Source organism: Pipistrellus kuhlii, unplaced genomic scaffold (genome assembly GCF_014108245.1).
Source record: "Pipistrellus kuhlii isolate mPipKuh1 unplaced genomic scaffold, mPipKuh1.p scaffold_m20_p_12, whole genome shotgun sequence".
Lineage (NCBI taxonomy): Eukaryota > Metazoa > Chordata > Mammalia > Chiroptera > Vespertilionidae > Pipistrellus > Pipistrellus kuhlii.
In genome coordinates, this window is record NW_023425427.1 from 45808069 (window position 1) to 45834421 (window position 26353).

The 26353-nt window shown below is 41.8% G+C and overlaps 1 protein-coding gene across 3 annotated transcripts in view; it reads left to right on the top strand.

Moving 5' to 3' along the window:
- The window catches only part of ADAMTSL1 (ADAMTS like 1), an 849328-nt gene that overhangs the window by 674821 nt on the left and 148154 nt on the right, over positions 1–26353 (top strand). For all 3 annotated transcript variants that reach the window (XM_036434138.2, XM_036434136.2, XM_036434139.2), the window contains one exon: positions 5795–5924. In XM_036434138.2, the coding sequence (XP_036290031.1) occupies positions 5795–5924 (130 nt within the window). The remainder of the gene's footprint in view (positions 1–5794; positions 5925–26353) is intronic.

Sequence of the window (26353 nt, forward strand, 5' to 3'; positions counted from 1 at the left end):
ACACTTCTTTAAGCACCTAGAGAATTCCTAAAGCTTCTTTGTTATGAATATGATTGAACTAGTGTTAAATGGCCCATGTATATTGACCTGGTTCCTAGGTGTATTTCAAGGTGATCAAATAAACTCAGGGATTCTTTATTTCAGGTGAAATTTGAATGGGATTGTGGTGGGAGAGGAAGGCATTTAAATCAACAGCTAATTCATCGAGATTACAGTCTTTCTTACCATTATAGACAATACATTACATTCCTATTGCTACTGCCTGCTAAGCCTACTCCCAAATGGGATTTTGATAGATGAGGAAACTGGCTGATCTCCTGCCAAATCTCCCTCTCTGGCTATCAGGACCCCTGGTGGCATGTTAAGGTTTTGCATTGCCAGCAAAGTTTCTTAAGTGGTGTGTGTGTATATATATATATATATATATATATATATATATATATATATATATATATATATAAAGATTATCCCCCCCCTCCCAACTGCATTGGAAACCATGACATTTTGAAAACTCTTTTTAAAAGGCATGTTTTGTCCTGGCCTGCATTGCTCAGTGGTTAGAGTGTTGGCCTGAGAACAGGAGGTTCGAGGGCTTGATTCCTGGTCAAGGGCATGTACCTGGGTTGCAGGTTCATTCTCTGGTCTCTCTCTCTCTCTCTCTCTCTCTCTCTCTCTCTCTCTCTCTCTCTCTCTCTCTCTCTCATTTTCTCTCCCGCCCTCCCCTCTTTCTCTCACTCTATAAAAATCAATGGAAAAAATATCCTCACTCCTCAGGTGAAGATTGAAAAAATAAGGCACTTTTGGTCATCATTGAAAATGTAAGGATAAATGTGCCCAAATTGTTCCCATAGAGCTGAAAAGGAATGCATAGTGAAACAAGTACTAGCAAAGAATCAATTTTCTCCAACACAATTTTTTAATAAGCGTTTAATAGCTTTGACCTTGAGTTTTTGTTTGCTTCTAAGCCTTCCAATTTGAAACTGTGAAATTCTTAAGCGGTTTAATGGAGTGCCCTCTTCTTTTAAAACATAAGTTTTTCCATCTGATTCTGGAAGAGTTTCTTGGAACTCAACTAATCTATGTTCTTATGGTGTTCTTCCCTCACACTGCGTACATCTTTACGTCCCTAACGAGGGAGAAGTGTTAAATAAGCTGATGATCTCTTAGCCTAGGAAGGAGCTAGGAGGTCATGTGGAAAGGCCACCGCCAATGGCTATGGTGGCTTCTTTCCAATATAAGGAATGACTCAAGAGTTCAGAAGGTGTGTGTTTATCCTCAATTTCCATGATCACCTGAATTGAAGGATCATTATCTCTAGTCTAAATCAACTGTGCTTTGAAAAAAGATTACTTATGGTCTCTCAGTGATGGCTCTCAGTTACAGGTCATGCCTGGAACTTGAACAGATGGAAAAAATAGATGCAGTAATGGAATATATAAATAAGCAGATACCTTTATGTTTAAGAGTCTATTTTGCGGATCAACCAAGGGCATAAAATTCAAAGTGGAGCGAGTATATGGAATGTTTTTCATGTAAAACGTTTTCAGGAGATATTGAGTTAGAAATAAGATTTGGATGTTTGATGTGCCATTGATCTCTGCCTGTAGGAACCTGAGCGACTTTGTGTAACATAAATTGTACATCCTTTCTGTCCAAGGCAGCAAAGTTAATGAAATGCCTTAGTTCTTAACTGTCAACAACTGTGCAGACTTACCTATAGTTATGTCCCTGTGCCAAGGTCATATATTTTCGCCTAAAATGTTCGAGTTGAAAACTCCAAACTGGTGAAAATAGGCTGGGAATATATGGGCCCATATGATGCTCATATGCACTAAAAATTATTTTGTCATATGGGACAGGTACATTTTGAAGTCAGGGTTTGGCAATAACATTTTATTGTATTATCAACTTTGATCTTTCACCAAAATATAACCCACAAGGTTACATATATATTTGATCATTCTTGCTGAAGGCAACCAAAAACATACAAGATTAACAGGTTTTGGTCTTGTGTTTTTTGTGTGTTTTTTTTTAAATTAATTGTGGGCTGTGAGGCCAGTCGAGCTAATTTTATTGTTTTTGTAATCTCAAGGGAGGAAATTGGATAGACACAAAAGTAACCTTTCACCTAGCAGAGGTAGTGACCAGAAGGAACTAGTTAGTAATTTAGGCGATAGTAGGTGACTACGTTTCCCCAAGCTGTCATCAAATATCATGTAACAATTAAGCTATTCTGAGAAACAATGAAAATCTCATTTTCTGGAAGATTCGAAATGAGCCTAACCTGTTTGTGGCTGTGTCCTGTGCCCCAGTATCATCTCCTTGTTCTATTTTAATTTCCCTATGTGCGGTATTAGGTGTGGTCAAGGATTTGAACCTGAACAACTTTCTGACATTGAACTCCTAGATGCTAAAAATCAACATTGAACTCTAGCTGAGGGAAAACTAGAAATTTACTTCAGCAAGAATGAGGACATCTTATACCTGCTGTACCCTTTTCCTTATGAGTCCTCTCTCCTTTTGCTTCTGTCAAGAAAGGAAAACTCAAAATCATAAACTACTGTAATTATGCATATGTTCTGTGTTGGTTTAAAATGTCCTTCTCAGGGCATATATTAGCCTGTTTGGAAAGAGCACAAACTGGATGAGCTAACTTCTCACTTCCTGGCCTGACTCCCCTGGGCCACGGATACTGTGAACTTGAAGGTGAAGTCCTCACATTTCCTCCCTCCTCCAACTTCCCGCACTTCCAGGTCCAAGGCAGCTCCCTCACTCCATGTTCCTCCCTCCAGGCATCCCATCCCCACCTCCCCTTAGCTGTAATTGCACACTATGCTTAGAATGCCCTGCCCTTTAGGCATTTCATTCCATTCATCAGGCCACAAAAATTTATTGTGTGTTGACCACAGGGTTGGTCCCAGATACTCCTTTCTTATGACAAAGCTCTGTCCTTCCTTTCCCCCACCATGCCGAGCCCCACCTTAAAATGCCGAGGCAACTGGCCACTATCTTTAACTCATAGTGTGGCCCTGTACATTGTTTTAGAATACGCTAGATTAGAATCAGGTAACTCTAAAATGCTGCTTAGTCCCAGCTCTTAACATTCCAAGAGGTGATTTTGATCTTGAGCTATGATTATTGGTTTAATGTAAATTTGTGTTCCACATATCCAAGAAAGGAGACTACAGATGTCCTTGTGGAATCTTAACCTTTATTACATCTATTGTTTGAAATCTTAGAAGGACCTAAATTCTATAAACAAGAAGTTCACACAGTGAAAACAGGTCACTTTACTTATACACGCCCACCCCCCCACACACACACCTGAAATACTTGCAAATAAGGCAAATGATAATGTATTTGTAGCTGAACAAAGCCAAAGTATATTTTATTTTAGAGAAACATTTAGTATCTCTTAAATAAATTGAAAACTTAATTTCTAAATGTGTTTCTTAATATAATGTAAGCACAGCTCTGGGTTCTTTATGGAATTGTTAACCTCATCCAGCGCCTTGTTGTCAGTACCTCAATAATGCCAGACTATTCCAGGGGGAAGGCTCAGTGATGATATCAACCATTTCTTGTGAAATGTGTTGCTGAATCACCATTCCATGGATTTCAAATGGCTCATTCCAGCTGGAACCAAGAGAAACACCCTGTAGTCAGCATTACAGAATACGATGAAGTATCTTGAATGTCCCGTACAAATCCCAAATTTTCCTCTCTGAACTAGCCATGATTTATTTAAATTAAAATTTTAAGTTTATTAAAAACTCAGGGGGGGAAAAAAATTTACATTCATGACCGCAGAGTAAATATTGTGACTGATTTTTTTTTTTTTTTTTTTTTAATATTTGATGTATGAGACTTACTGGGAAGGAAGAAATGTGATACTGATTCTGGCTTTTAAATGTCGCTTTTTGACTGATGGTCTTGTTGGGTGACCTAAGCCAGTATAACATCACCCTAGGAAGCATTAGCCTGTTGATTGGGGTGATATCTTCTTGGAGAAATATAGGGTAGATAGGAGGAGGGAAACAACAGGCCTAAGAAGCGATGGTCAGTGCCCTGGCCAGTGTGGCTCAGTTGGTTAGGTGTCATCCTATGCACCAAAACATTGCCCATTCGATTCCTGATCAGGACACATGCCCTGGTGGCAGGCTCTCTCCCTGGTAGGGGGTGTGTAGAAGACAGCAGATTGATGTTAAGCTCTCACACTGATATTTCTCTCTCTGACCCTCTCGCTTCCCCTCTCTCTAAAAAAATAAAAAAATAAATCAATAAAAATATGGTGGTTGTTTTTTTTTTTAAAGAAATGCTGAGCCAATTGAACTACATCAAGTAATAATTGCAAAGCAATGCAGAAAATAAAAATAAGAAATACAGGGGTGGAAAAAGGAGGCTTGCAGTTGTAATACAAATAAATAATACAATAATTGATAAATAATAATATAAAAATAAACAATGTTTTGTGTACTCCTAACTACTATAAACCTACTTTTCCCACCCCTGGATATGTGTATTTATATATAACACTAATTCAATGGATTGTCACACATTCTGCTTTAACTACATACAAATATTTAACTACAGATAGGTATCTTTAGATATACAGATCTTTATATACATAGCTATGTACGACTGGAAGCTTATTATCGAGAATGTTTGGTCTCGCCTGTTCTTTAAACTAAACCCTGCTGAAATGAATCCAGACAAATGTCTAGGCTATTCCTGAAGATTACCAGCAGATAGAGCAGCCTCTCAGTATTTTTAAATGTTAACGCTGTCAGCATTAAGGCTCCAGTGCTGAGGCACAGCTTCATGTTTGTCAACTGTGTGCCCTTAGCAAGTCTTTGACCCTTCCACGCTTCAGTTTTCTAAGCTATAAGCTGGGCCTCCAACTAGTGCATTCCTCACGGAGTTGTTGAGAAGACTGAATGGTGCATGTAACTCTCTGAGCCTCATACCTGGCTGACCATGGGCAACCAGTGGATTTGAACTATTATTATGACTGTGGGCACCAGAATGAAAAGCCTGGTCTGGGAAGATAATGACCTTACCCAGTTCCATGCCTCCTTGCTCCGTGAAAGTCTCCACGACGGGTCCTGCCCACCACCTTGGACCTGCCAAGTCACCCGTGCCCATCGCTGCTCAGACTCCTGTTCTACCAGCCCTGCGTCAGGGGCATGCAGGCGTTCCCGGGAACACTGTTTCCGTGGATGCAGTCATTTTGCATCTTGTTCTCTTTCTGTTTAAAGAACTGCCCTGGCTCACTGAGGAGAGGAAGCAGCATCAAAAGAAACCAACAGAAACTGGAGCCCTAGATGTGAGGCCCCAGGAGAACAGCAGGCTACAGATCGCTGGATATTAAAACGTGGCTCTGGGCCTCCCTTCCAAACACAACAATCTCCCGTTGATTAAAATGTAACGTGCGAAGGTCTTGGGGCCCTTTTTTTTTTGTCACCCTGCTCTCTGTCTGCATTAAATTGTCATGTCTCCTCGTTGGCAGCTATAGGGCCTGGTGGCATTTTTTTTTTTTTTAAAGCCTTTCAACATCCTGGTAGCAGCCTGTCCCCTCGGGGGACATGCCCGGAGACACGAGCCTACGTGTACTTTCTTTCTCGCAGATCGAGCGATGCTTGACAAGATGAGACGGGCAATCCCGGGCTCTGCACGGCTGTCTCTGACATGCGGCGAGCATCCCTCCAATCCTAGAGCCCTCCCACCGGCTGCCTTGTCCACACTTCATCGCCCCCACACGCCCACTCGGCCTGACAGTGTGATTTGTACACAGGTGTCCAGGAGGCTGTGGTGAGCTGCCTGAACAAACAGACGCGGGAGCCTGCCGAGGAGAACCTGTGCGTGACCAGCCGCCGGCCCCCGAAGCTCCTGAAAGCCTGCAGCTTGGAGCCCTGCCCGTCAAGGTAACAGGCATGTGGCCTGCCCCGCGTACCCTGGAGCTGGGTGCGTCCGGCTGTGGGCAAGGCCAGAACGACTTATTGTTACCCAGTGTTTTGAAAAGCAATTAGCATCCGTTCAAACTGTGAGTCGAATCCACTTTGGTTTAATTGAAACCAGGGCTCTGGCATTCCAGCCCAGCGGTCGTGCTCAGGGCCCAGAAGGCTCTGTGCGCTGGAGTGGTCCTGTGGCGAGACCACTATGTGCACATGCCACATGGCAGCTTTCTCCCAGAGGGAATACGAACGGACCACAGACTCCGTGGTCTCTGCCACCCTGTAGCCTGTGTCCCCAGGCCTCACACCACAGCGGTGGGCTGGCTCATGGGGCATCTGGGTGGTGTAATTGACCCACGGTAAATCTCATGCACACAGCATGTAGATTCATTAGAGCATGCTCTGGGGTGTCTGTGTGTCATTTCACATGCATCACATCAATTAGAGCGTTTTATTGTTCAGCCCTGCCTGGGTCCTGAGTCTCAGTCAGTCAATCCAAATCACTGCCTTCGTCCACACAACGTGACTGTGTCTTGAGAGACTTGCCTCCTGACACTTTTTTTGAGCAAATCTCTGTAGGAGCTAACCCGTCTCATCTACTAGTCTGGTTTTAAAGGGACATGTTTACGGAACCAAAGCCAGACTTTCAAGACGGCTGATGGGATGCAGAATGTTACCAGATAAGGTCATATCCTAGGCATGCAGGGGAATGCTGTTTCTGAATGGTGTCTCTTCTCTTTCTGCACAGTATCCTGTAAGAAGCCATGTGTTGCTTTCAGGAATTAGCAATGATTTGCTACTCAAGTTGATGCTACTTGTCTTGGGATGTAGAGGGTACGGATCATAGGCCTCCTCAGATCAGATCAGGGCAATCTCACAGTGACACTTCTGCTGGTCACAGAATCACCCCATGTATTGATCTGAATGGTGAGCCTGGCTTCCCCTTTCGAAGGCAGAAGTGAGGAGGGCCACGAGGGCCATATTCTCCAAAGGAACCAGAAGATCAGTCGGCCGCTGCTTAGACCCACACTCCACTCGGTAGAGTGGTAGCCAGGGAAGCAAAGCCGAGGGCTGGCCCCACTAGAGTTAGACCCAATGCATGGACTGCTGGAAACCTTTCTATTTCTACCCGACCTCACTTTACATCTCCGTCCTAACTTCGCAGCTCTCCAGTTGGGTGAATCGAAGACCTAATTGCATGGGCAGGGGATACAAACCTCTTCTACTTGACAGTATTTCCCCCGTGTAGGAAGAAGCTGAGTGGTTTCAGCATGAACAGCCAACTAGGGCCTTGGCTAGGAGGCCCAGAGGCCTGGCTTCCCATCCCAGCTCTGTCACTACTAGCTGTGCAGTATTGGGCAAAGCGCCCGCCCTTTCTGTATTCACATCTGCCAAATGATCGGAGGGCCCCACCTCCAGCTCAGATATCCCCTGACTCTTCATTCTTCTGGTTCTTCTGTAGAGTGAAGACTACTGCTGCTGCTTTACTGTGCTGATCATTGCTGTCACTCTGTCTGCTTATTTACCCTCACTTTAAAAACAAGCAGAAATGTCTCCCTAACCACATCCAGGGCTGTAATGACATCCAAATGCTGCGATGAGCTGAGGCAATGTCCAGGAGGCAGTACCTGGAACTAGCTGGAAGTCTGGGATCTGCAGCCACTAAACCCGCCCCTCCCTGGGGCCGCAGAGGGAATAAGACCACAAGATGTTACTTTTCATCCTCCCGAGTATTAACGATGGTTAAAGTAGATGAGCTTAATTTATACTGACTTCAACAAGGACTTATGTTCCACTTAATTTTATTTCATTTGCCCCAGAGACACTAGGGACCTTGATTTTTTTCCCACTAGTCCGTGGTCAGACTGACAGGCCAGACCTCTCTCGTTGGGCATAGCCAGGGGTTTCATAGGCCAACCACACACAGATGAGCATTTGTAGTTTGATGCTTATTAAAACAACAATGTGGACACGTGTACAGTGGGCTGGTATGACTCGCTCTCTTCATCCCATCAAAGAGCCAAAGCAGATTTTTATCTTTAAAAATGAGAAATGTATGAAGGTAACTCATATGGAAGATTTCACTGTGACATCCGGGGGGGGGGGGGGGGTCTCTCTCTAAAGGTTGGTGTAAAATGTATATGAAAGAGGAAGTATGTTTGGCAGGGGCGTAATGGTGTGGTGGTGCTTTCTCAAGCACCTGTGTTCAGTGGGAGTAATTTAAATCTTTAAATCACAGAATTCTTATCGTGCATAGATCAGTGTTTCAGGCACACTTTAGGGTGTCCTCTCCTGGGCCCCAAGTTTCTGTACATTGTCTTTTGGGCTTCTTGGTCTGTGTTACTGTCCATGCATTCAAAAGGCCATAGCATTTTCTGTGGGATGGATAGAAATGACGTTTCAAGTCTGGGCCACTGGGCCGATGTCTCTGAGAGGAGGCCGCTGGTTAAGCAGCTTTCCTAGGGAATTGTCAGTGCTACTGAGCTCCAGTTAGGAAGCCAATTTGCTCTTGTGTGTGCTCAGAGTTATCAGATCTCAGGGTGTGTACCAAGGCCACAAGACATGTCCTATCTGGGCAGTCTCCCTAAGATTATACCTCCCTTCCCCTGACTTCCTCTATGTGGATGGCAGAGCTGATACAGAGGCAGGTGTCCAACTTTCACCAGGTCCGGGCAGATACGTTCTCACATCCAGCTGTTCGCAGCAGCCAGGCTGTATTCTCAAACGAGAGATACTGCCTGCTATTCCCACTTTCGTGTGTGTATATGTGCATGCACACGAACTGCCTGCGTTTTGAGGGGCACTTTAAAAAATAGTAGTTGTCTATTGAAGAGAACTATATTTTGAAGTCCTTGCTGTCAGGTTTATGTCTTACTCTTCCTCTCTCTGCAACAATGCCTAGCATAATGTCTGACACATACCAGGGGTTTATTAAGTGTTTACTGAATAAATGTGTATAAAGGACTAGGAGGAATTTTATAAGTGGTAGGGTTTATACCCTATTATTAATGCTAGCTGGGAAGATCCCAGAGCTGCCTACTCTCAATCCACCTATCCCTTCCCTCCCACGTACCAAATGGCACTTAATTGACATTATTTAGAGTCCCTTCCCTACGTTAAAGGCTTTAAATGTCAATTTAAAATATAAGTAGCCTTAAGATAAGTAACCCTGTATGTTAGCAATTACATATGGCAAAGTATCCTCACAATAAGAATAGGGTCCTAACAGGTTTGGCTCAATGGATAGAGTGTTGGCCTGAGAACTGAAGGGTCATGGATTCGACTCTGGTCAAGGGCATGTACCTTGGTTGTGGGCACATCCCCAGTAAGGGATGTGCAGGAGGCAGCTGGTCAATGTTTCTCTCTCATCAATGTTTCTTTTTAAAAAAAAAAAAAATATATATATATATATATATTATTGATTTTTTTACAGAGAGGAAGAGAGAGGGACAGAGAGTTAGAAACATTGATGAGACAGAATCATCGATCAGCTGCCTCCTGCACACCTCCTACTTGAGATGTGCCTGCAACCAAGGCACATGCCCTTGACTAGAATCGAACCTGGGACCCTTCAGTCCACAGGCTGACGCTCTATCCACTGAGCCAAACTGGTTTTGGCTCTCATCAATGTTTCTAACTCTCTATCCTTCTTCCTTCCTCTCTTAAAAAAAATCAATAAAATATATTTTAAAAAAAATAAGAATAGGAAGGCAAGCTTTGATACAGTGGATGTGGATATGGCTGTTGAATGAGTGGTTTGCATTGTCCAGAAAGTAATTTGCTCATCGGAAGAGAGAGAAGGTAGTATGTATCATGAGGACAGGTGTTAATCCCTTAACAGTCTTGCCTAAAATTGCCCAGAAGAAATTAGGATTATTTTTGCTTGTGAGTTTGACAGTGAGAATTTTATATCAAAGTTGGTAGCAAAAAAAAGTTATTATTACAAGGCAGAAATATCACTGTAGGTTCCTTCACCGTCATCTGAGTAATTTGTGTCCTGAAGCCCCACCACCTTGCCAACCTTCACTGGTGGCTTAGACCAGCTTATGGCAGAAATATCCAAAAAGGGCTAAGCTAGTCATTAGGAAAGAGGTCAGCCTGCTGCTCCCAGTGAGAAAACTTTCCGAGTACTATAGAACCTGTACAGGTAACACATGAATAGTCTCATTCTTTAAAAGGCCAGCATAGCAGAAGCGATCCAGAAAGGCATACGCTTCTCTTTCTCCATCATACTCTCCAGTTCCACTCCATTCTTCTCCCCAGAGATAACATGGTTTGATGCATGCCTTTCCAGACCTTGTTCTATGAATTTATATGCACATATGAACACATACAAATATACAAGGTTTTCTCCCCTTTGTAAATGAGATCCTATTTATATGTTTTTCAGCAACTTGTTTCTCCACTTAATTAACGTGCAGTAAGTATGGTCCCTATCCCTGAGACCACCAAAATGAAAACCCGCGGATAGATGGACCCTATGCTCCAATCTGCTGCGTCACGTTTAGCTGTGTGACTTTAAAGAGGTCACACATCTTTTTGGATCCTCAGATTCTTCATCTCTAAAAGAGGATTGCTGTAAGCACTCAGAAAAAAAAAAAAAAAAAAAAAAAAGAAAGAAAGAAAGAAAGAAAGAAAGAAAGAAAGAAAGAAAGAAAAAATACTTTTCTTCTTTTTTTCCCTTTTATTCCTGGTGAGAAATACTTTATTTTTTAATAAAGCAATGTTTTGCATTCAGGACTTAACTCAAATTTGACTAGTTTTTTCTCTCTTATTTGAGAAAAAGGCCTCACTGGCCATCTCCCTGGGTTATACTAGCAATGACATGAGCAGCCCAAGGAAAGCCAGAAACCACTACCTTAAAGAAAAAAAAAGGGGGGTATGACTGTTATTAATTATAAGCATTTGATAGCTCGGCCAGTGTGTGTTGAAAAGATTTGGTAAACGTACCTGGAGGAGGGGCAAGAAGTAAGCAATGAAAGCCAGATGGCTGAAAATGAAGGAAATTCCAGGCAATTTCTGCAGCTTTGTTCTGACATACTTTTTAAACTAAACTTTTATTTCTCTGCAACACAGAACAGCTGAGTGGTACTGAACAGATAAACAGTAAAGCAGGGGGTGGGAGGGGGCTTATAATTCCAGGGACATTGCTTGGTTTCTGCCCCCCACCCCTCGCCCCCAACGCCCACCCCAACTCCTTTTCTCAGACCTAGGGTGGTTCCTAGAGCCAGCAAGACCCACAAAAGAAGTGTGAGAATCCCTGTTTGAGATGCGAGAGTTTGAGAAAAACATCTCAAAGGTCACGGAGCCTCCTCTTTAGAAGCACACTGCAGAATGCCAATTTTATTGTACACTAACAAAAGCCATGCGCACCGGCACCGAATGATTTCCAATTTCTGATTCTCTTTTATATTGGCCTACACTGGCTCGAGCAGAAGGTGTTGCCTTTTTACACAGCCACGCTTTAATTTATTTGTTGGAGCTTTCAAAGCTTTGCAGCCACCTTCCCCTTTGACAACTTACTTTAAGGTTTCTGTTTCAACATGCTCTCTAAATATTGGTCTATCTTCTGCTAGGTTCCCAAAGTTTCCATATGCTGCCTCTTGGCTCTGTCCATACTAACTCTTTAAGTGCTTAAAGCGAAAGCACACCAAAGCTCACTGGCATTCCCAGAAATTAAGTCCAGATCTGGAGGCCATAATCAGGCGCCTTCGGAGAACTAATGCTATTACTGTTGTCAGTCTCCTTGGTAAACCCAGATGCGTAATTACTCTGTCTCTCTTTTCTTCCACGGATGGACAAGTTACAACAGAGGAACCCGCCAAGACCTGTTTCTTCACAATGGGACCCGATTGGCCTGGTGGCAGGCTCTGATATTGCTCTGCCCAGGAATGTGTTGGCCCAGTGATCAGAATTGTCCCCAGCAGCATTTTGACATCAACAAGAGTAACTGTCACATGCATACTTGCCTTGGGGCTGAAATGTTCATGTCTCCTAAAGACAGCGCTTCCCCTGGTTACACATCACCTGTCCTATCCACCTCGAAACTAGCTTTGATCATATTCGAAATCACTTTGCATGCATAAATTCAGTTGTGGCATGAATCTGGGGTAAAAATCAAAGGACTGGGTCTACCTTCCCATTATGTCACCTGTTCTATAAAGGTAGGCACATCAGCTTTAGGCAAATCCATTCAGTGAAGTCCTGACAGGGCAGCTTTCCTGGTGTTTAACAACTATGTCATTGGACGGACCCTTAAACCACATATTTCTGCCTGAACTCTGGGAAAGTCCTTCTATAGACCATTGACTAAAGTTAACCGTATGCACACACACAAAACAAAATGGCAGAAAGTGTTTTATTCAGTAAAAAATAAAAATGCACTCGGCATTTTCATGTACACAGTCTGCATTTGGTCCTCAGAGATGACTAGAATACAAAACTCTGCTCTAAACGAGTTATTATTTAATGGAGGAATGCGATTTCAAAACAGTAGCTACTGTAAATGAGGCAAGCACAGGCTCTGGGGTAGCGTGAGGCCGAGAGAAGACTTCTTGGAGGAGGCAAGCCTGTACTGAATGGTAAAGCATGAGTAGGAGTCACCCAGGTGAAGAGAGAGCAGACAGATGTTGCAGGAGAAAGGAAAAGCATGAACGCAAAGCAAAGGACAAGAAATGGAAGATAGTCTTAGAGGGTGGGTGAAGGCCAGATCAGGATAGCCCAATGTGCTAAATGAAGTTGTGGAGTTTATGTCCTGCAGTCAATGGGGAACCATTGAAGGGGGTTAAACAGGGGAGTGGACAAAGTATATTTGCTTGGAAAGTATATTTGCTTGCCTCTGGCTGCTCATCCAGTAGAGCTAAAGTGGTAATGATGGCTAACATTTTTATATTACAGGCATCTACACTTTTTTTCACGTAAAGTCACAAATAAATAGTGTGCTCTGTGGGTTGTACACCATTATATTTTCATTGAAATGAATAATGACTCTTGCCCTAGGTATGTTATCACTTTGTATGCTCCCACGATCAACCAGTGAGATTTGGACTTATTGTCCTGGCAGAGAATAGAGCTGCACATATGGTATCATAAAGAAGTCATAAGAGGTGACCCCTGAGGCCTTTCTAGCTCTAACATTCTGTGATTCTTTGAAGGTTATAATTATCCAGAGTTAAAGCTTTTCAAGAAAGAGATAAAAAGTAAATTCTATTAAAAAAAACAACAACAAACTACTGAATTAGATTTAAGTCCTAAAGACAAAGCACATCTATTCGTCACAAAACAGGAACTGGCTTTAACTATAAATCAAGGAACCATGAGAAGTCTACAGGACTAGACTTACATTTTCATAAGAAAAATTTAAATGAGAATATTCAGGCAGCAAGAATGCTAAAACACTGAAATGAAGAACCTATTTATATATAATACCTTACTAGTATTTGTCCATGTGTAAGAGGATACAAAATTGTCTGCATCCCTCAATTTAGACTTTTATAGTGCCCTTTAATATGACTAGAATTTCTCTTCATCCAACCTTCATTGAACAAATACTTATTAAATGCCTGCTTTGTGCCAGGCATTGTACTGGGGATTCAGTAATGAAAAACCTTTGTTCCCTGAATTAGGGTTTGGGGAATGTCATTACATTTTTTAAATATATATATATATATATATATATATATATATATATATATATATAATTGATTTTTTTACAGAGAGAAAGGGAGAGGGATTGAGAGTTAGAAATATCAATGAGAGAGAAACATCCATCAGCTGCCTCCTACTGGGGATGTGCCCGCAACCAGGGTACAAGCCCTTGACTGGAATCGAACCTAGGATCCTTCAGTCTGCAGGCCAAAGCTCTATCCACTGACCCAAACCAGATAGGGCCCACTACATTTTTTTTTTAATCTTAGATACTGCCTCCTAAAGATAGTTATTAAATCGAACAACCCACTGTGTTCCTCTCACTGTTCCAAGTGCTAACATAACTGCACCAATCATGTAAGCACCAGGGGAATGGAAACACACCACCTGATAGCTTTATGCTGTGAATCTAGTGAGAAAACACTGGAGTTTTACAGTTCAAAAACCTTCCAGCTTACAAATAAATCAATAGAAGTGGAGTAGAGATTCCCAAAATAAATCTATTGTTTTATTTTACTTTCCCCATAATCCAATGTTTTTCAAAAGTCCTAACGTAATGAGTTAAGGGCAAGCAATGATTTGGCCGAAGCTTTGAGATGAAAATTATTGCTGCCTAAGTGTACTCAGTGACTCCTTTGGAGATTTTGAAAGCCCTCATGTGCAATTTGAGATGAAGAGCTTTTCTCTGACTATAGTGTCAGGAATCCGCCGCGTTACTATGTTCCTTAAGCTTGGAAAACAAAGAAGTAAGAAAAAGACTTGAGAAAGAGCTGGAGAAAAAAGGAAGCAATGGGAAAATGAGGGAGTGAAAGGAAATGCTCTACAGTTCATCTTTCCAGAGACAGTATTACTGTCCTGACACCAGCCCAAAGTCAGGCTGCTCTTAGGTCATCTGCCACAGCAACAGAAAGATCTGTCACAGAGCATAGCCTGGCCAACCTCTGCCTTTCCTGTGGTGAATTAGTGTTGTTCCTGACTTTATTGTTGTTTTATCTTCATCATTCTGTCTAATTATCTTTCTCAGAGCTACAGGACATTTTGGTGTTTGGGTTAGTGACACAATGAAGCTTAGCGTGATTGCTATTCAATGAGCACAGCTCCTAGACCCACCAGATGCTCTTGGCTTTCTCATGGAGCTGTGATGTCACTTGGGGAGGGACTATCCTTACAGCCCAGACAGACACTCTGGCCAGAGTCGGTGTGCCAGGGCAGGGGATGCATTTGGTAACCTCCTGCTGTTGGCTCTGGTTCCTGAATGGACAGACATAACTGCCTTTCCCACTGACCAGAGATACACATAGGACTCAAGCACCAAACAGGACCCTCTGCCCAGGAAGCATAGGACTTGACATTTATTCCACTATCAGCAAGAGTGTTAGGTGCTGAAGCCTCAGTTTACTTTGATGGTGTGCATGCCTCTGGGAGAGGGAAGTCATTATCATCTTAGTATGATTTTTTTTTAATCAAACACCATATATTCCCTAACAGAAATCTTGGCAACACTTGGAAATGGGGAGACTTTAGGTTAAGAGCCTAAAGGAGACTTGGCAATGACAAACCTAAATATTTCTCACCAGGTATAGGAACACTGCCTGGAATAAGGGAGGAATTGTGGGCTTTGAAGTCACAATTAGGCTGTCTACGTTGGCCTCTTTAGGACTCAGTTGTCCTCAGCTATAGAGCAAAGATAATTGTTCCAACCATAGAAAGGGTTTGTAAGGGTGATCATATACAAGGTGGGGCAAAAGCAGGTTAACAATTGAGAGTACATGAAACACAAAATTTATTCCTGTATTGTTATTAATTACTAGTGGCCTGGTGCATGTATTCATGCACATTGAAAGGAAATTAATTATAAGAAATATTTTAATATTGCTATTTGCCCTCTCTATTATATATATAGAATAAACTTGCTTAATTAGACCTTCTTTGTGATTTAGCTAAACTTTTTCCAACCCAGTGAAGCACCACAACTTCTCTTTCAGGTGAAGCAATACAGCAGTAAATATCAACATGAAACAGATTATTATTGTAGATCACGCAGAGAAAACAAAGGGTAAAATGGTTGGAACAATTTAACTGCAGCAGTGTTTGACTATATTCTATGCAGTGAGAAGACCTAAAGTCACTTTCAAGATTCACCATTCCTTATTTCTTTTCAATCTGGTCAAGTTTCTAAACTTTCTAAATCTCTGTTTTCTGGCTAATGAAAAGAAAATAGGATTCCATTGAGTCTCCTATCTACCTACTCCAGGATTTCTGTGAGCATCAAATGAGATGAGACACAGGGAAATGCTTCACAGACATTTGGTTACAGTGTGACTATAAAGCAAGTCGGGTTCCTGGGCTGAAGAAACTACAAGGAGGCTAGTGGTCACTAATGAGAGGAAGCTGGGCATTGCTATGTGATGTCATTACCTGGAAGACACTTAGCATATTAGCCTTTTATATATATAGATTGTATTATTTTCCATACAAACAACTATAAAACTACTTCCACCCCATCCTCTATGTAAAGCACTCAACCATTTCCTACCTCATATAGTAACTACTCCAGAAACTAAGAATCGGCCATCCCTCTTAGTTCCCTCTGCAGGAAACCACATAATATAAGAAAACGTTCATATTTATTTCATAGTCATTGCAATTTATTCCTGTCTTTTTATAACAAGCTAGTGTGGGAGCAGAGCAAAGGGGAGGCTGTGGATAGAATCTAGCTTCAAGCCAGCTTTCTGTCCAGCTGGCCAGATCCCTTAGGCAGTTCTAGAACAGGAAGCAGAGCTTCCTGTCTCATGGATCCACCAAGTCTGCAAAAGGCAGCAGTTGTTGGGATGTTCTGTTTGACTTTAGCACCTAATCTAATAAGGTGTGTTGTTTTAAGAAAAGTAACAAGATGATGAAGTGGGATCAGGGGAGACAGAGTCCAAATATTCCTAAAAAGTTAATATCCTGTGTGACATGACTGACGGAAGTAAGACCTGTGGGCAGGGGAGGTGTAAGGTGTGGAAGTGAGCGGCTGTGTCATGATGGTTAGAAAAGCCTGTGATAAGTCAGGAGGAAATCAGAAAGCACATAAATAATGTTATTCCTGGCCAGTTGTCTCCTCAAATGCTTGTGGGAGAGAGGAGGAAAGGGAAGAAGGAAGGAAATAAAGAAGAGAGTACAAGATAGAAGTAAAATCCAACCCAGGATGTAGATAAAGCATGGGCATCCTGTGCCCTAATCTTGCTAACCCTCACAGGCCATCTTCGAGCAAGGTAGGGCTTCCCTAATAGCTTCCATTTGTTGGGAGCTTACAACATGCCGGTCACTGTGCTCATCACTTTACAGGCCCTGTTTTGTTTAATCTTCCCCACAGTTCTGTGAGGATTTACTATTCCTATCCTAACTTTATAGCGGAGGAAACTTAGTCTTTAAGGGGATCATGTCATTAGCCAGTGGCAGGTTCAGATTTGGAACAAGGTGTGTTTAATTCCAAAGTTGTTACTAAAGAGTTTGTGTTTCAGTCTTGGCCTCTGTTAATGGTGTCCATATATCTACCCACCCTTCCAACATCCCTTCCACTCTTCCTCTCCCATCCTATTCCAGGCACTAAACTCCAAGCGTGGGAACTACCACAATGAAAAGAACAGTCCTCCTAGTTCCGTAGAAGCTTATAGCCTGGTGAAAATCACCAATAGGTTAACAGGCTTCTTTTCTATCTCCAGCAGATAAGCTCCATCTCTTACTCTCAGTTGCCAAGGGCAGAACTAGACTCTTGGCAAAAGCTAGTGCAAAAGGAATAGTAGGGGGTGGAAATCACTCATATACACACAAAACCAAACATACAGGAAACGAATCATGCTAAAATAGAAACCAAGTAGACCTAAGTGAATGTCTTCAAACCTAATACTGAGTCATTAGGTAAAGCATTCAGTTCCTGAAAAGACATTTTTATAAAGAAATACTAAGTCATCCAGAGAGATGCAATCTGGGCTTACAAATCTGGAAGGCATTGGTGGCTGTCTTGAAGCTTTGCATCTTTGCTCTGCCACTACTGACAGCCACTGGCTTAGTTTTTGCTTATCAGATAGCCTAATACCATTTCTCCCTTATAGACACACACACACACACACACACACCTCTTTTCCCAGTTGCCGCAGTGCAGCCCTGGGTCCCTGTCCCTGCTTCCTTTACTGTGCCACTCTCTTCTCTAACTCTTTCTAGTACCTCCCTCCTCTATCCCCTACCCCCAGACTTAATCTGAATTACCTTGCTGTCTAACCACCCAAATTCCCAGATGACCCTTTTCTGTCACTTGTGCAGGATCCAAATCCTTTCAACCCTTTTTCTCCCACCTGCCCCCCATGTATTCAGTTCAACTCAACTAAGAATTAGAAAAATAAAACTACCTAAGCAAATTCACACTAAGGTGTAAATGACTGATCCCCAGTCCTTCATTCTGGTCTTAAGAGCATGGGCTTGGAATCATCCAAGCCTGGGATAAAACCTAGTTCATCCAACATACAGATAGACTAACTTTTCAGAGCTTCAGTTTCTTCATCTTTAACTCTGATCAGTCTTGTGAGGATCTGTATGTTATGTGCTTAGCATAATACATAGTACATATTAAGTACTCAGTAAACAATAATAGGTATTAACTGTGATTTTTGTGTGATTTTTGTTTAATTCTCTAAAAAGCTGTGCCTGGGTTGAAGGATTTGGGTGATTTGTGTGCATTTAGGAATCTTTGGCTCTCACCATTTTTCCTGAAAGAAGAAGACAAGTTCTGTTACAGAGGAAAAAGGCTGCCCAGTCTAAGCCAAGAATACCTCGTTCCTAATTATCTCCTTTTATAAGCTCTAGCTCCTGGGCAGGACAGGGGGATGAGGGCATTTGCTACTGGCTACAGGAAAATCCAGCTCAGTTCAGGAGACATTTATTAAAGTATTGCTGTGTTTTAGACTCTGAAAAAACAAACAAGTCTAGTACACAAACAGATCACCACAGTGCACAGTCCAAATGATCACAGTAGTTATAAATGACTCTCTTCTGGGGACACTAAGAGGAGCCACCTAATCCAGATGAGAGGTGACCTAGAGAATCTGAGTCTTGTTCTTATAGAGGTCAAAGTACTCTTCCCTAAAATTCCAACCAAACATGTTATTGGTATACTACTTACATATTCCTCCGAAGGTATCAATCCAGGCATTGAAAAGCCCTTGGGACAAATTTGTGTCCTGCCTTTTGTTCCCTTACAATTTGATGAGCCTGAAAATGCTTGATTCCTTTGTATTATAATAATATATCTGCTAACTCTTAATTAATTACCAAGGAGCTGATACATTTGCATCCCATAAGCATGTCATCCAATAACAATTATGACAACTATTTTAAATGGGTCAGATTCATTAACTGCCAGATTTATTGAATCTGTGTCCCTTCGGGTTACACTAGAACTTGAAGTCTGAGTATTTATCTGTGACTTCCCTGCCCTCTTCAAGGCTTAGGAGATTAAAGAGAGGGACCTAGAATACAGGCACTGTGTTGTGCTGCATCTTCAGGCAATGGTGGAGAACTACAGAAAACAGAACTACTTGGTTCATACATTCCCCAAATCTGCCATTTCCCTCAGCTGTAAACTTAGGGTCAACAGCTCTCAGATCAGTTTCTGATAGGTCGCTGTGAGACTTGGTGTTTTGTAAATATAAGATATTGAATTATTACTTTCTCTTTATTTCTTCTTTTAAGCTCCTGCTTCATCTCTTTCCACATGGAATACTTCAGAGGGTTGGTTTTCTGGGGCCCCACTATCTAATCAGTTTTCTAAATACTTGATTATTGTGCAGATGTCATTGGAAGATCTGCTTAACACAAAGAGACAACATTGCAGAGAAATCTGAGCTTGTGCACTGACACTCAAGTTGTTTTGAAGTTAGGGAGTAAACAAAATGGAAATTTATACTCTGGCCTTGTTAAAAGCCCCAAATGTCAAATCTAGCTTTCTCTTTTCTTAGAGATAAAGGGTTTGTGGGAGGACTGCGGATCACTGCTGAGTATGTCCAGGGTGCTCTTTGAGAAATTGAATTAAAGTTCTTAATGATAGAAAATAAGGCTTATACATCACAGATGCATTTACTGGGGAAATTTTCTGGAATAAACGTATACATGTTTGTGGGTGGTCTATTGCCCAACCCCCCACACCACCCATCTATGATACTTTTCCTGCCCCACCTCCTTTTCCACAATAGCAAGCCAGAGAAATCAAAAATTGTGATGCCCAGAGCTTATACAATTTCAAGCTTCTCAAGCTCTGGAAAATCACAGAAGGAAACTGTTATAAGCAAGGTATTTATTGATGTAAAATCCACCACAACTAGACAGATACCATTTATCAATGCTCTTTTTGTGAGGGAAATGATGCCAGAATTATGATGTGGGAGAGGCTAATATGGAGCCAGATCTTCTTCCCAAGGTGCACCCCACCGTCAAGCTTGATTTTGTGGCTTTTTTTTTTTTTTTTTTTTTTTTTTTTTTTGCACTAATGGTAGGCTGTTTATTTGTATCTGTGGGGAGATGGTAAGAAGACTGTTTGTGGACCAGAAACGCTTCCATTTCTTTCCACTTTATTTCATGTTACCTGCGAGGCACTTTCACCATCCTTCTGAAGGCCCATTCCAGGCACACCTAGAAACACCTTGAGTGAAAATGGGCATGTCATGTGCTTTATCTTTCGTTTAATGGAGGTTGACGATATAACTGACCCATGGTGGAGGGAAGTGAAACCACATGTGGGCTGAATTGACCTTCCCTTGATCTAGCAAAGAAAAGTGCTGTTTCCCAGCTCACCCCTGCATACATAACTCCTCCAAGAGGGTAGGCCTGCAGAACAAGGTTGGCAGGAAGTAGACTACTTCTCATCACACATGGTTTTGCTGCAGCTGTGCATCTATCCGGGTCTAGAAAGTAGGCCCATTGATTGTATTCCTTTCTCTTGACATTTAGAATGGCAGCTGTGTTAAAGTCTTAGATACTCCATTATATCTTTCTGCATCTTTTCACCCTCAAATTTATAAAATTTCCTTCCCGTTGTGTCTCTGAGCACAGGTGATCTCTAAATGTAAGCCTATCCCAACACTGATGCCAGTTCCATAAGCGTTTGTTTGTTATTTATCACATTTGGGACCCCCGAGCCCTTCTCTGTAGACAGACTAGCATCTGAAAAAGATGGGTTCTGAATATCAAATGTACCTATTTGTTCAAGGGAACTATCTCTACTTGTAAAGCCAATAAAAAAGTGAAGCACGAGGTGATTTCCAGTCCAAATCCCAATGCTTGTGCCTGTTGAAAGATAATGCTGATAGGTCAAGAGACTTCACTGTCCTCACGTGGCATCGGAAATCCGTGTTTGCTGTGAGCAATAATTTTGCCAACCATTTCCTGGAAGCTGGATTTCATTCACTTCTGGTGCTTGAGAGATCCTGGTCACATGAAGAACTTGGACACCAAATTCTCACCACTTCCAGTCAGCTCTTTCAGCCCTTTTAGTACTGTCAGCAAACAGAGCTTTATTCTTTACACTAAAAATCCAGAGAGTGGCAAAGAGTTTGGCTAACAGACTTGTCTGGAATCTCCCTCAGTGTCTAGGGTTGTAGAACCTTAGGGTGTAACTTTGTCAAATTTCCTCATATTTTCTGTGAAGAGAGGCCAAAGGTATTAAGTGACTTGCTCAAGTAGCCATGTCTAGCAGAACTCAAGCTAAAAGCCTAAAAAGTAATGTTTCCCAACTTCAGTGTTTATCATAAACAGGTAGAGTGAATCAGAATGTGGGATCTAGAGCGAATTTCCTGAGTTCAAATCCTGGCTCTAACAGTTACCAACTGTGTGTCCTCGAGCAAGTTACTTAATTCTTCTTTGTTCTTGGTTCCTTATGTGTAAGATAAAGATGCAATGATACTTCCCTCATAAGTATTCTGTGCATATTTTGAGTTAATATATGTTGGGCACTTACCTGAATGCCTAACTGTTGAAGAACATGTTCTATATAAGAGTTTTCCAGTGCTAAGGATGTACTAAGAGCTGGAATCAGGTGACAGAATAGGGGATAAAGATGGTAAAAGGTACACATAATATACTCTTAACCAGGATTAAAAATAATTTTATTACCAAACTACTGAAAGAAGTTTTTATTCTTTCTCTATACCTCATTATCACTAGAGAAATGAATTGAGTATTTTATGTACAGCTGGAAAGAGATATCAGTTACCTCAGGTAGGAAATATTTTATCCTTTCCAAAGATGTGCATATTGATCAATGAGAAAAGCATGCCTTACTCTTTGAGAGAGAAGAGCAGGGGGTAAGAAGGCTAGTGGGACATGAAAGGGAAAGAAGGAAAATAGCTACATTCATAGAGCATGAGGATTGTTCTAGTAATTACTGTGAATGAATGATAGTCAAGAGTTAGAAATCCAGCTGACTTCCATGTGGCATGGGTAGAAACCCTCTCCACAGTTTTGTGGAAGTCAGATGGATTCCAATAAATTAAGTGTCTGGGTTGCCCCACTGTTTCTGGTTTACTAACTAGAAAAACGGACAGCATGCTCTGAGGATCAGGGGGCAGCTAGAAAGTTCTCCGTGGCCTGGGGAATGTTTGGCTGCATGAGACTAAACTGTTCATTAATGTAAGTGTAATATAAAACAAGCAAAATGTACTCGCAAAATAGTTGCCCTAATTTGTGTATAATCGTAGTAATAATTCCAAGGAACCACAAATAGGGGGAAAGGAATCCCAAAGACCATTCTTTCTGTTGGCCTCTCTTGTGTCTGAGAACTAATATTATAACAACAATGACAGCAATAATAATGATGGCAGCTACCATATGATATTTTTCTCCCAGCACCTGTGCAAGCTAGATGCTAGCAGGTAAGGACACAGTTAAGAAGTCTGGAGGCAGACCACTTAGGACTGAATCCAGGACTCTTCCTGACTCACTATGTGACCTTGGTCACATTACTCCAGTTAACCCATATGTAAAATGGCATCATAATAATACCTCTACCTTGGATTGCCATGAGAATTACATGAGTCAGTACATATCAAGTTCTTACCACAGTGCCTCAAAACATAACAAGCATCCAGGAACTATTGGAAGCTGTTATTGAATTATTGTCCTGTATTACAGATAAAGAAGATAAATCAGACCTTCAAAGTAGGTAACTTGCCCCAGGTTACAAAACACAGGTAGGAGTAGATTGTGGTTCTGGTCTGCTGGAATCCAAAGTTCTGGGTCAGTGTGATTCTTTGATGTCATGCTCCTGTGTCTCCGGCTTGATGAACACAGCTCAGGGATTTAGGACAACTCATCAGTCCTGTTCAGATCCAAGTGTGTTTAAAAATAGCGTTCCAGGGTTCAAAGTGCTAGCAATGAGTGAGCATCATGGATAATCAAAAACAAATGAGAGATTTAATAAGCCAATGTAAATGGTAATGTGAAGGTTTCAATTTATTCAGACTTTAGCCTGGCAATAATCCCTTAACTCACCCTGAGATAAGAAAACATCAAAGAGTAAAACAGACATCTACTTAAAGAGATCTTTGAACCCAATGTGAAAAATAATGGCTGGTCATTTTTGTGTAGTCACATATGAAGACATTTGTGAGAGGCCTCTCTCTTATCCTCAGGACTAGAGAGTACAGGCTTCTGCTCTCTATGGTCTGTGGATAGAACATCTGCCTGAATAGAAACATTCCTGGTCTGTGAAGAGCAGCGGGGTGTGTGTGTGTGTGTGTGTGTGTGTGTGTGTGTGTGTCTCGGCACGGATGGAATTAATCACACCCCACTCCAATAGCTGGCTGTTTCCTCTCCTGACTCCACATATCAAACTCTGGAGACTGAGACAGGACAGTTTCTCCAAGAGAAACAGCTCTATCTTTTCTTTTCCTCTGCCAAGCCAGGTTTGAATTAAATTCACGGCCTGATTAAATGTGGTAGAAGACCTGCTTGGAGCATTGTGTCACCCTGTGCCATGGGCCTATTGGAACTCTCACCACCAAAGCCTGGCACCCCTTGGGATGGAGAGAAAGAGAGCATGCTGAGCATTCAGCCCTCACCTGATGAGGGGTGTGCCATTCAAAAAGGCCCTGGGGGCAATGAGTTTGAACTGTTAGTGAGCTTATGTCACCTTTTTCATTAGAGCTCGGACTGCCCCCAGTGCCTCTGTTTCCAAGACCCCCTTACATTAGAGAACACAGAGAGGATTGAGAACCAGAATTTTCCAAGGACTTACTGGGCTTTCTATGCCTCAAGCATGGAAATAGGTAAATTAGAGTACCCAAATTTTCCATTGTTGGTTGTTGTGGTCTTTAGAGAGCAGCCAGGAGGGAGGGAAAAGTGAGGAAGAAACATCCATGTGAGAAAAAAAAACTAGACTAGTTGCTACCCACACACACCCCTGCCAGGGCCAGGGATCAACCTTGCAGCCCAGGTATGTGCCCTTGACCAGAATTGAACCTGCAACCCTTTGGTGTGTGGACCGGCACTCTAACTACTGAGGAACTCCAACCAAGGCCTGATACCTTCTTTTTACTTCTTTCTTTGCCCAGCCACCTCCTAGTTAACCTTCAAGACTCAACCCAGACCTTGCCAACTCCAGGAAGGCTTCCATTGACTGTATCTCCTCCTCTTGACTCCCAGCCCATGTTTTTATGCCCCCTAACAGCTGGTACTGATCTGTCTCATAGATTAAACTGTGAGCCCCACAGGAATGGGGTCCATATCCATCTCATTTACTACTCTGTTCTTTCCCATAGAGCAAGGGTGGGAAATGTTCGTTCTGTGGGCGTATAAGGCCTACAAAATCATTGGGCCTGGCCCTGCCAAAGCATTAGGGGTGAGTTCATTAAATATTTGACCAAATGTAGCAGGTTCATTTTTCAGTTGCTAATTTTGCATAGCCCACAAATTATGTTATAAATATTCAAATGGCCCTTGGCAAAAGAAAGATTCCCCACCCCTCAGATAGCATCTGGCCACAAAAAAATTCTCAGTAAACAGTAATGGACTGAATACATAAATGAATAGCACTTATTACAGTGTCTTGTAGTTATCACTGAAGGCCCTTATAGTCAGGAATTCTTTTCAAATCTCTTTAAATCTCTGTCTTAGAGCACTAGTTAAGTATACAATTTTACCTATATGTTCCCAGAAATTCTAGTTTAGCACTTCTTAGTTGGGATTCAGGAATCTGTATTTTAACAACTCCACCAGGTGATTCTCATCATGAGAGAAGTTTGGGAAACACTGATCTAGAGCATCTGTGATGTGTTTGCCAGGCACTGGAGTGGGTACTGGAGATAGAAAGAGGAGTAGGTCAGAGCCATTGCTGCACATTCTCCCCTAGATTGCAGTCTAATGAGAGAAACAGACAAGGAGACACAAGTAACTACAGTGTAATACTGAAAGTGTGCCTGAGGGAAGAGAAGAATGACCTGGGAGGAAAGAGACAGTAGGATGCTGCAGAGAAAGGTCTAGCTCTGCCTGATGGCAGGGGTATCAGAAAAGTATTCAGACAGGAGGGGGATGTTTAGGCTCCACTCTGTGAGGCAGAGGAGTTCACCAGCTGGAGAAGAGGGGTACGCTCGCTGGGTACTCAGCCAAGCTCAGTGAGGGGATGACCTGAGATTAAACCAGAAAGATACGTCCAGCCTTCTTTGTGAAACACGGTGCAGGCCAGCCAAGGATTTGAACCTTTTCCCACGGCTCACTGTCTGTGGTGTTTTATAACCTCTATTTTGACATAATTTCAGTTTTTTAGTAGTTGCAAAAATAATACACAGGACTCCCTTATACTATCCCCTCAGTTCCATAGTTGTTAACATTTTGTGGCCATTTGAGAATAATGTCAGGAGATATCCCATTGCATCTTAACGTGTCAGTGTATACTACCTAATACAAGGCTGCTGTCGTAAATGACTACAGTCTAACCATCAGAACCATAGGTGACATTAAAATATCACCATCTCACCCACAGGCTGTTCAAATGTTTCCAGTTGTCCCAACAATGTCCTTTATAGGTCCAAGATGTGGTTGTCATTTCTTTTTAGACTCTTTCATCTGGCAATATGTTCTTGTCTTTCAGATCCTGAATGGTTTTGAGGAATATAGGCCAGTTATTTAGTTAAATGTCACTCCGTTTGGGTTTCTTAATGTTGCCTCATGATTTTTGAATCTTTGACAGAAATTATACTATATATTTTAATGTATGTGGCAGAAATATACTATATTCTTTTAGTGCATGTGGCAGGAAACAATGAATGGTTGTTGTGTTCCACTCATTACTGGTGATGTTAGCTCTTATTAATTGGCTAAGGTGATGTCAGCCAGGTTTTCCACTGTAAAATTATTAAATATGTTGCCCTTATTAATAGTAAGTAACAAATAAATAATTTATGGGGAAACCCTATTCCTCATCAGCCTTTGACCCACCAGTGTTAATATTCACTGATGATCCTTGCTTGGATCCTTTTTTTATTATTATGGTTGACAAATGGTGACTTTCTAAATTGTATCATTCCTTCTAGATTATTAATTGGCATGCTACTGTAGGGTTGCTCTTTCTCTTCTTGTTTATTTATTTATTTATAAATTTATAAATTTCTATTTTTCTCAAAGGATTAAAATCCATTACTATCAAATTATCCCAAGCATGGCCAGTGGGAGCTCTTTTAAACTGGCCCTGGTGTCCTTTTGACATATATCCCATCATTCTTTGA